We start from the raw sequence: 12,036 nt of genomic DNA on the forward strand, positions 1-12,036 counted from the left end.
GCCAAGTCCGGAATAGATGGATGAAGCCAGGACTCTGTGATTAACAGCACGCAACTGTTCCTCATCGCGTTGTTGGTTGCTGTCTGTAGTCTCAGTTCGTCCATCTTATTTGCGAGGGATCTAGCGTTAGTGACAAACAAGCTGGGAAGCGGCTGCCTCCTTAGTCTCGCTAGCGCACCAGCCCTGCATCCTGCTCTGCTCTGCCTCACCGCTGGGATAATAATCCACAGCGAGCCGGGAATCCTCGCTATGTCCACCAGGATATTATGCGAGCGGATAAACTCGGCTGTAACACTGCTTTTAAAACAAATTCCAATCTTTAGGAGGTCACTTCGGCTGTAGATGTTGTTCGCATAACAAAAAGTACCCCAGAAGAAAAAAAAAAACGTTAACACAAAGCAAAACAAAGCACTGACTGTACATGCACTGAGCCGCAGCAACTATGTGTGCCGCCATCTTCCGAGTAGTTCTTTTTTTGACACTCTAAGCTCAGAGGACACCTAGAGTGTCAAAAAAATGGCAGATTTACCGGCAGACAGGCTTGCTCAAGAACCACCATTCACTAACATTGGACTTGACATTTTTGGTCCTTGGACAATTGTCACACGATGAACAAGAGGAGGAAATGCGGAAAGCAAACGATGGGCTGTAATCTTTACACGTATGTCTACCAGAGCCGTGCACATAGAGCTCATCGAATCCATGACCACATCCAGCTTCATCAACGCATTAAGGAGATTCTTCTCTATCCGGGGCCCAGCCAAACTTCTACGCTCTGACAGAGGAACCAATTTTGTAGGTGCATGTAAGGAATTGAACATAGACACCAACGATCAAGCACTTCAGAATTACCTGAAGGAGAAGGGATGCACATGGCTGTTTAATCCACCACATTCATCACACGTGGGGGGCTCCTGGGAAGGACTAATTGGAGTAAGCAGGTGAATTCTGGATGCGGTGTTGTTGAGGACTGGGCCCAGTCATCTCACTCATGAAGTCTTGAGCACCGTGATGGCAGAGGTCATGGCTATTATAAATGCATGACCTTTGCTTCCAGTGTCTACTGACCCTGAAAACCCAACAGTGCTCACCCCAGCAATGCTTCTGACTCAAAAGATGAATGCCTTGTCAGCCCCTACTGGGAACTTTGATACTTCTTGTCTATATCAGAAACAATGGAAGCAAGTCCAATGTTTAGCAGATACTTTCTGGAAACGATGGTGGGGAGAGTATTTGTCCTCGTTACAAAGCCACAGAAAGTGGACAGAAGACAGGCCAAACATCAGTCTTGGGGATGTTGTATTGCTGAAAGACAGTCAGGCACACAGAAATGAATGGCCCATGGGACTCAAGCCAAGATGGAAAAGTACACAAAGTGGAAGTGAGAGTTGCAAAACAAGGAACTGTCAAAACTTTCTTGAGGCCAGTCACGGAATGCATCGTTCTTCTATCTGACGAAAAGACTACTTAAAGACTGAACTAGTAATTTGAATCAATAGTGCCACAAAGTAATGTGGCAGGCGGGGAGTGTGCTGCATTCTTATGAGAACTCTTATGTTGAAATAATTTCTTGAGCTTTTATACTGCCACCTAGTGGTTGTTTTGTTTCAGTTCAGTTCAAGCAGGAAGTAGTCCAGAGCACACGGCTTCATTCTGGTGCATCTTATGTTTTCTTTACGCTATTCTTGAGACACTATTTGTCTGTGAGTATATAAAGTTGTTTATTTGACACATTAAGGATGCCTTTGTATACTAAAGCTTGAGAATTAATCATTTAAGAGTGTTGTTATGTGAATAAGAGATGTCTAATTAACCTACCTGCAATTAGGTCACGTATTGTAAGAAACTTGTACAGATAAACATTATGTGTATTTAAATTAAAATCAAGAAAAGTTACACCTTGATACATTTATTGGAGTCCCATTTCATGTTAGCTGTCTGTCTAGCTGTGCAAAGTATCCCATAGTGAGGACAGTACACTGAATACATAAATACTGTGATCAGATCAGGAAAAAACATCAGTGTGGACTTAAATGAAATGATTTTCCTCCTCAGGATGTTTGATGCTGAACCTAAAACCTCTGCTTCAGTCTCACTATTAGAGAATGTGTCTTACTGAGGAGCAGGTCATGTGACTCTCAGAGAGATGATCTTACCTCAGTGTCTCCAGTTTACAGTGAGGATTCTCCAGTACAGCAGAGAGACGCTTCACTCCTGAGTCTCTGAGTTTATTCTTAGACAGATCCAGTTTTCTCAGGTGTGAGGGGTTTGATCTCAGAGCTAAAGTCAGAGCATCACAGCCTACATCTGAGACACCACAACCACACAACCTGCAGAGAGACAATTACACACTCTTCACTCTCTCAGTTCAGGACACACAGATCAGTTCAGCAGGAACTTTTTCAACAAAGGGTCTCTGCAGTCTTTAACCAGTATGAAATACAGCATCTTAGTTATGAATTAAAAGAGAGCAAAAACTAAATAGCAAATTCTTTTTATTGTGTGTGTATGTGTGTGTGTGTGCATGCCAGCTCCATGAGGATGACTAGGCTTGAATGTAAAAACTCGGCAGTGAATCATTCTGTTTTTTCATATGCAGGATTTATGTTTCTTAATAACTGAGATGAAACCCTCAATATAAGTTTTAAATGTAAGCATGATGATAGCAGCAGAGCTCTCCTCAGATGAGGCACCCCACAGGTTTTTATTAGGATTCAGGTATGGGCTCTGGCTGAGCCATTCAAAAACACTGATTTTCTTTTGGTTAAGCCATTCCTTTGTTGATTTGGATGTATGTTTTGCGTCACTGTTGTACTGAAAGGTGAAATTCCTTTTCATCTTCAGCTTACTAGCAGACACCTGAATGTTTTGCACTAAAGTCGACTGGTATTTGTAGCTATTCATGATTTCCTCCACCTTGATAAAAAGCCCCAGTTCTGGCGAAAGAAAAACAGCCAAAAAGCCTTGATGCTGCCCAAAAAGCCATGATGCTGCCACCACCATGCTTCATCGTGGGTATGGTGTTCTTTTGGTCATGTGTGGTTTTTTTTTGCACCAAACATACCTTTTGGAATTATGGAATAATGGAATTATTGTACCTTTTGGAATTCATCTCATCATACTATAATACATTATGCCACATGTTTTGGGGTGATTTAATTGGGCTTGGATGTTTTTTGTGAGAAAGGGCTTCCGTCTAGACACCCTACCATAGACCATACATGTGAAGAATACGAGAGATTGTTGTCACATGCAGAGAGTAATCTGTACTTGTCAGATATTCCTGCAGCTACTTTAATGTTGCCATAGGTCTTGGTCTGGTAAGTTTCTGTCTTGTCCTTTTGTAAATTTTGGAGGGATGTCTGTTCTTGGTAATGTCACTGTGCTGCCCCATTTTCTCCACTTGTTGATGATGGCCTTCACGGTGTTCTGTGGTACATCTGATGTTTTGGAAATTTTATACCTCTCTCCTGATCGATATATTACGAAAAATGAAATACCGTATAGGCTTTTTAAGCTTTGTGGTTCATGGCTTCAGCAGTCAGATGAAACCAAAAGGATGTGAAGAAAATCCTACAGAAACAACTGGTCTTTATTTGAGGTTAATCAGAATAATTTCATTGATGACAGCTGTATGATAATTACTTTTGAACATGAGATTGAATCTGATTGGTTCATTCTGAACACAGCCACATCCCCAATTATAAAAGGGGGTGCACACTTATGCAACCAGGTTACTGGATCTTTTTATTTCCTATTGTCCTTAAAATGTTTCTGATTGTTTTTCACTTAAATTTTATACGTTGCAACTTCACATTGAAAAAGTTCTGACATGATTTATCTTGGTTTCATTTTTTTACATCACAAAAACCTGCATTTTAACAGGGGTGTGTAGACTTTTTATATCCGCTGTTCATGTTTGTTTTGTGTCATGTACAATCCAGAATTATGTAGCAAATGCTAAATGTGTCTTACTGAGGAGCAGGTCATGTGACTCTGAGAGAGATGATCTTACCTCAGTGTCTCCAGTTTACAGTGAGCGTTCTTCGGTACAGCAGAGAGACACTTCACTCCTGAGTCTCTGATTTTATTTCTAGACAGATCCATTTCTCTCAGGTGTGAGGGGTTTGATCTCAGAGCTGAAGTCAGAGCAGCACAGCCTTCATCTGAGACATCACAATCACACAATCTGCAGAGAGACAATTACACACTCTTCACTCTCTCAGTTCAGCATATACAGATCTTCTCAAGAGGGACTGCAGTCTTTAATCACTATGAAATACAGCATCTTATTCATGTATTCCAGTCAACATCCACTTTAATAAGAACTCCTGTACACCTGCACATTTATGCAGATATCTTATCAGCCAATCATGTGGCAGCAGCAAAATGCATAAAATCATGCAGATACAGAGCTTCAGATAATGTACACATCAAACACCAGAATGAATAAAAAGTGTGATCTCTATGATTTTTAACTGTTTCACGGTTGTTGGTACCAGATGGGCTGGTTTGAGTATTTCAGAAACTGCTGATCTCCTGTGATTTTCACACACAACAGTCTCTAGAGTTTACACAGCATGGTGCAAAAAAAAAAAAAAAAAAAAAAACCTTGAGTGAGTAATAGTTCTGTGGGTGTACATGCCTTGTTGATAAGAAAGATCAGAGGAAAATGGCCAGATTGGTTTGAGCTGCCAGGAAGTATGTAGTACCTCAAATATTCACTCTTTACAACTGGGTTAAGCAGAAAAGCATCCCAGCATGCACAAAACATCAAACCTTGAAGTGGATGGGCTACAACAGCAGAAGACTACATCAGGTTCCACTCCTATCAGCCAAGAACAGGAACCTGAGGCTATCATGGGCACACTCTCACCCAAACTGGACAGTTGAAGATTAGAAAAAAAATCACCCAGTCTTTTTCCAGCCTTTAACTGTCCAGTTTTAGTGAGTGTGTGCCCATGGTATGCTCTTGACCTGTATCTGCAGGATTTTATGCACTGTGCTGCCACATGATTAAATGATTGGATAACTGCATAAACGTGCATGTGTATATGTGTTCCTATTAAAGTGGACATTGAGTGTATATGAGAGCAATAACTAAGGCTATGTCCACATTAGTCTAGATAGATCTGAAAACTGCATTTTCATGCATTTTTCAAAAATCACACTAAAAAGTCTGAAAATGCTTACACCCCTATACTGTGCATGCATAAAAAAACTTAAGAAGCTTTGGTCTGCCTCATTTCCATCAGGTGTTTATTTACTTTTTGTCTCTTTGAATTGATGCGGCACTGTCAAGGAAAAGCACCAAGTTTGGTGTTACAAGGTAACATTAATCATTAACAATGCTATCAAACTGGGGTGCGTTTCCCAAAAGCATTGTTAGCCAACCATGGTCACACGTTCTGTCGTTATCAACATAGTTCAACGATTTGGTGTTTCCTGAAACCATAGTTCCAACAAACATTTGAAAACTGAATCACAAACTTGTATGGAACTACAGGTCTCCACCTGTGGTTAGAAGCATAGTTCCTTGTTAGTTTGCGGTGTCAACATCATTGATTACACGGCAGCTGAGGTGTGAAGGCTTCCACCATACACTTTGAGAAATTTGGATTTGGCTTAAAGTTGTGGTGCTCAAATTCACTTTTAAAGTTATTTTTAATACAAATTCAGTTTGAAATGATCTTCCAGCCTGACTATCACAACTGTTCTTCCTTCCAAGTCCCTTCTGAAAGCATTGTTTTTCTCATATAGCAATGTTTTTCAAACACAATGTATGATAATGGTTTTCACTTATATAAAAAGTTATCTGTATTGTACATATATGCAACATACCTGCAGTGCTTTGAGGGTTTGAAGCGCTACATTTGAAGCGCTATTCAAATGTAAAATTCATTCATTCACATATTTGAAAATATTACACTTTAATATTTGTAAAATATAAGTTCTTAAACCACAGTGTAATTTTCATAGGCAATATGCCCAAATAAATGAACAATAATTTTATACATGTCAATGTATGGCCATACATCTGATGTCTTTATGGGATTACATGTCAGTGTAAGTGGTTTTGTGTCATGTTCACAGAAGTAAAATAGAATATGGAATATTCTCAATAGGCTTTGTAATAGAAAACAAATATATGCTTCTTGTTTGCAAAAGTGTTTCAGTTAATGTTTGCAGGGGAAAAAAAATGGACCAAGGTATGCTAATACAGTAAATGTTTAACACAAGTTATGTCTGATGAAATGGAACAATTAATAGAAAATACAAGATCCAAACAGTACTTTAAAATAAAAATAGTAACCAAACATATTATAAATTAAATGCTCTCTAACTTCTGCTTCTGCAAGATGCATTCTGCCTTGATGTTGGTTGAAAGAATAATCATCATCAGAAACAGCATCTTCATCATCATCAGCACCAGCATGACCAGGAATGTGCAAGAAGCTGGATATTTTCCCTGACTGCAATGTTGCAGAATTGCAGTAACCACAGTAACAGGACAGCTTTTGGAGGGGTTCCACTTCAGGTCACCACTGGACTGTCTCCCAGCAGCCGGCTATCACCAAAGCCACCCTCTTCTGCCACCTGGCAAATCGCAGAATTGGCCAACACAAAAGAGTCAAGAGTGCTTCCAGGCCATTTTGCCACAATGTCTGTGAAGATCCCCAGGTGATCACACACACTACTTGAACATTAATGGGTTTGTAACCCTTCCTACAAATGTACAAGGGCTCATTTACCATAGGGCTTGACACTGGAATAAGAGTGCCATCAATAATGCCAATCACTCTGGGGATGTTGGCAATATTGTGGAACTATTGATTGGCCAGCTTCTTGAGGAGTTTTGGGGAAAGTCAACATGTTCTTCAAGAGCTATAACAGCAAAGGTGTAACTGCTGTCAAAGCCTTGCTGACTGAAGACTTGCTGAGCCCGAGGCCATCACCAACCACCTCCATAAAATAATGGACTTAAGGCAAAATTTCATCTTGTGGCCCTCTGAAGATGTGGTTTCACAACCTGCAGCAATTCAAGGATCTTGGTCCTTGGAAGCCAGAATTTTCTTATGATGTCATCATCAGAAAGAGAGTCAAGTGGGAAAAAAGTGGTCCTAATGTAGGTATGTAGGTATCTATGTACACTCCTTCTGTGATAAAGCTGTAGCACTCTTTGTAAAGCTGCCACTGTTTAGCATTTGAAACATAGATACTGTTTTTATTAGAGTCATTAGGACACCTGCTATTGATGCACCTGAGGGATGGATAGAAACACCTTACTGGCTAATAATCATTCTAAATTTAACTAAACATGAGAGATTCATCAATGACTTGTGACAGTAATAAGGCACAGTTTAATTTGAATATTAATTCATTATATTAATGTGTACTACTTTTAAAGTAGGCTACTGTCATGCTGTTTTCTCATAGTTTTCATACTGTGTCTTAAGAGAAAGAACACTTCCCTTAAGAATTATCTGAGTCCTTAAATAAAAGATGTGTTTAGTGTCTTGTTTGGCTTATATTGTCATGGCTATTATGTTGTGTATTGACAAAACCTTAACATAGCCAACTTCAGTTACTTGAAAGTTGTAGTGTATGTGATGGTGGCTCACCACTGCAAAGTAATAAAAGTTTCCATTCCATACTTCATAGTCAGACTTATTATTAGTCACATTATTCAGGTATTAAATAAGGGACGGCATTGCATAGTAGATGTGCTTCAGCTTCATTCAACAATTGCTTACATTGTGACCTGGCATTACTACAGTACTTTGATGAATCAGATTACAATACTCATTTCCACATGTTAACTACTGTATGAATGCCCAGTATATTAGAAAAGCACTGCAGCTACAACGTCCCCTGTTTCTCCTTTGGCAGGAGATTAATGGCCAGTGCTCTGAAATGTTAGGAGGATGTTGCTCAGCACATGGGGAGCCCTCAGAATGAGGTGAATGAAGGGAAAGGAGCAATAGCCCAGTACCAGAACCCATTGCCTATGTTGAGTGGCCAGGCTGGAGGGTGCCTGATGTTGAGTGGCCAGGCTGGAGGGTGCCTGATGTTGAAGGTCTCAACCTGGAAGGCAAAGGTGCAGTGCTGGTTAAAGCACATGTGTCTATGCCTCCAGGGATCCCTTCCAATGCCTCAGGCCCCAAGATGGCCAAAACTTTCTCTTCCACTGCAGTCAGAGGAGGAACAGAATTGGTACCACAACCAGTCCTATTTGCTTCCCTTTTACGTGCTGCAGCCCTCCACTTTTTAACACTTGCAAAGTCCCTCCACTTATTCCATCCATCTTCAGGGCTTCGTTCATATCCAGTTCCAAGACAAGAAAAGAACAGTAACATCAATTACATTTGTGTAGAAAACACAACTAATATTGTGAATAGATAATCAAATGATGCAGTGAAATGAAATGATCAGTAGGAATGGTACTCCTCAGTATATTTGATGCTGAACCTAAAACCTCTGCTTCAGTCTCACTATTAGAGAATGTGTGTTACTGAGGAGCAGGTCATGTGACTCTCAGAGAGATGATCTTACCTCAGTGTCTCCAGTTTACAGTGAGGATTCTCCAGTACAGCAGAGAGACGCTTCACTCCTGAGTCTCTGATTTTATTTCTAGACAGATCCAGTTCTCTCAGGTGTGAGGGGTTTGATCTCAGAGCTGAAGTCAGAGCATCACAGCCTTCATCTGAGATATAACAATCACGCAATCTGCAGAGACACAATGACACACTCTTCACTCTCTCAGTTCAGGACACACAGATCAGTTCAGCAGGACCTTTTTCATCAAAGAGTCACTGCAGTCTTTAATCACTATGAAATACAGCATCTTATTCATGTATTCCAGTCACCATCCACTTTAATAAGAACTCCTGTACACCTGCACATTTATGCAGATATCTTAACAGCCAATCATGTGGCAGCAGCAAAATGCATAAAATTTTTCATTTTTGCATCTTTAATGACTACAAAATACAGTATCATGAATCATGTTTATGAAATTTTAAAGAGCAATAATAAAACATGAAATGGCAGAGTTAAATACAGATATTTATCATTTGTTTATAGTGTGTGAAAAGGTCTGAAACATCACATACATAATTCACAGAAAAGAACTTCTCAAACCATGATGAATCAAGAAAATGACAACCTTAATTCTTAGAACCGTAACCTATTCCTGAGCTTTTTTATTGCCAGATTTCTGAACATATTTATTTTATTAATGAGGAATTATGCTACTGCTTAAATATCTACATATGAAAATATGAAACATATGAAACAATCAGGGCTGAGTTTCCCAAAAGCATTTCAAAGTTAAGATCATCTTCACTGGGAGAGAGAGTATTCAAAGTGATGCTTGCTCTACCATTTCACAATGATGTTTTTTGCTGCAGTGCATTTGGAAAACTTGGCCCTGACTGGCTTATTTTATTATGAACGTGCACTGAAATGAAACAATTTTCCTTTTCAGGATATTTGATGCTGAAACTAAAACCTCTGCTTCAGTCTCACTATTAGAGAATGCGTGCTACTGAGGAGCAGGTCATGCGACTCTGAGAGAGATGATCTTACCTTAGTGTCTCCAGTTTACAGTCAGGATTCTCCAGTACAGCAGAGAGACACTTCACTCCTGAGCCTCTGAGTTTACTCCCAGACAGATCCAGTTCTCTCAGGTGTGAGGGGTTTGATCTCAGAGCTGAAGTCAGAGCAGCACAGCCTTCATCTGAGACATCACAATTACACAACCTGCAGAGAGACAATTACACACTCTTCACTCTCTCAGTTCAGGACACACAGAATAATGAACTTCACCAGTATAGTCACTACAGCCTTAATTCACAGTGTATTACCGTAAATCTTTTTTTATGACATTTTAAGGAGTAATAACTAAAAAATGAAATGGTTTTGTTAAAAATAGATTACATTTAAAAATAGATTATATAATGTCCATTGTTAAAAGAGGTATACAAATAAAATTTAATTGAATATGAGTCAAGTCAAGTGGGTTTTTATTGTCATTCCTCTATATAGCCATTATATATTAGAACACAACGTTGTTTCTCCAGGACCATGGTGCAGCATGGAACTGTCTGCATCCTACCTCCTGTAGTTGGTCTCCCTGTGTAGAGGCCCCCTGTGTTCCCCTCTGCCTTAGTTCTTCCTCGTGTGTCCTTGTTAGCATTATCCAGGTCACCTGTGCCTTGTTTCCCCTAGGGTATTTTAGTTGTGTTTTTTCCCCTTGTTCCTCACTTGGTTTTTGAGTCTTGGCTGTGAGTTTCCTGCTTTGTTTCACCAAGTCCTTCCAAGCTACCTCAGGTAAGGTGTTCTTAGTTATTTGTTTGTTAATGTTCTCTAGTTTTTTTTTCTCCCCTCGTAGAGTTTTTATTTTCCCATGTGTTTTTTTTCATTATCTGTACTGTTATTAATACCTCTGTCTGAGAAGAACTTTTGTTGGATTCTCTTCTTTTTTTTTTTTTTTTTTGCAAAGACCTTTTTTTTAATAAAGCTACATTGCCTGGAGTACTGTCTTGAGTGTTTCGTTTGGGTCCAACATTACCGCCTCTGTGGCTAAGTGGTAGATCTCTCAACCACCACACCAGCGACCTGAGTTTGAGCCTGGCTTGTGACAGTAGTCACGTTTACATGGACACTTTTTGTTTCAATCGGAATGAAATCAATCAGATTGATTAATCCAATCGCAGTGTTTACAAGAACGCTGAATAAAGTAATCGGGTTGATATGCGCGTTTACATGACAGAATCTTCTGACATGCACACAGTGCGCGAATACACGTTTCCCGCTGTTCCAACATGCAGGTGCTAGCAGCCCCTCTCTTGCCATTGCTTCTTTTTTTCGTTTTAAAAAGCAGACTTAACATTTGCCTATTTCAGCTGCTAATTAGAAGACGACGAGTGCGTGATGTGTTGCGCTGTACTGCGTGTATTTATCAAGCAATTAAAATGCCCCTTCTCGAGCCCAGAACAAGGCGTCTGTGGATGAGGGTCCGAAGCAAGGACTGGTGGGACAACGTCGTCTTGCACCACTTCACAGACGAGGAGTGGAAGGAGAATTTTAGGATGACACGACAGTTATTTATGACACTATGCTCAGTGGTGGAGGGGAACATGGCACCTGGTGAGGCTACGGTCAGAGCCCCAATACCGCTGACAGCTGTGCGTCATACGTCATTACGTGATTTGTGCGTCATTGCACATGCGCAGAACTATCTGGTTTCATTTTCAATCCGATGAAGTGTTTACATGTCCTCTCCATCGGATTAGAAAAGGTTTAAAACACCCCTTATGATCCGAATGAAATTTTAATCGGTTTTGGCCAATTCATTCTGATTGACGTGTTTACATGTGACTTTTTAAATCTGATTGTGCTTCTAGTCCAATTACGATCGGATTATTAGTGTCCATGTAAACGCAGCTAGTAACAGTATTCAAGACTACATAAAGTGTCTAAACTTTTTCACAGCAACTTTTGACTCTCTCCAGAGTTGTTCCGTTGGTGTGCAGTGGTGAGTGGTCTACTCGGGTCCTTCTGAAGTCAACAATAATCTCTTTAGTCTTATTAACATTAAGAGATAGATTATTGTCTCTACACCATTCTGTGAGCTGGTTCACCTCCTCTCTGTATGCTGACTCATCATTGTTGCTGATGAGGCCCAAAACTGTAATGTCATCAGCAAACTTGATGATATAATTTTAACTGTACTTTGCAGCACAGTACTGAGTCAGCAGAGTAAACAGCAGTGGACTGAGCACACAGCTCTGGGGAGCGCCGGTGTTCAGTGTGGTGGTGCTGGAGGTGGAGTTGCCGATCATGACGGACTGGGGTCTCCCAGGCAAAAAGTCCAGAATCTGAGTGCAGAGGTGGTGAGACTCAGCAGGCTCAGCTTTGTTATCAGTTGTTGATTGTGTTCATTGTTCACTGGATGATTGTGTTGAATGCTGAACTGAAGGTCATATGAATAGCATCCTTACATAATTGTCCTTTTTGCCCAGATGGGTCAGA

General features: G+C 40.2%; 1 protein-coding gene across 1 annotated transcript in view; it reads right to left on the reverse strand.

The window, feature by feature from the left end:
* LOC117595891 (NACHT, LRR and PYD domains-containing protein 12) overlaps positions 1 to 12,036 on the reverse strand; it is a 120,999-nt gene that overhangs the window by 14,156 nt on the left and 94,807 nt on the right. Inside the window, exons 21-24 of the mRNA XM_053228311.1 lie at positions 9,589 to 9,762; positions 8,554 to 8,727; positions 4,016 to 4,189; positions 2,157 to 2,330 (exon numbers count right to left, since the gene is read on the reverse strand). Of these exons, the coding sequence (XP_053084286.1) occupies positions 2,157 to 2,330; positions 4,016 to 4,189; positions 8,554 to 8,727; positions 9,589 to 9,762 (696 nt within the window). The remainder of the gene's footprint in view (positions 1 to 2,156; positions 2,331 to 4,015; positions 4,190 to 8,553; positions 8,728 to 9,588; positions 9,763 to 12,036) is intronic.

The sequence above is a fragment of the Pangasianodon hypophthalmus genome, chromosome 23 (assembly GCF_027358585.1).
Source record: "Pangasianodon hypophthalmus isolate fPanHyp1 chromosome 23, fPanHyp1.pri, whole genome shotgun sequence".
NCBI classification, from domain to species: Eukaryota; Metazoa; Chordata; class Actinopteri; order Siluriformes; family Pangasiidae; genus Pangasianodon; species Pangasianodon hypophthalmus.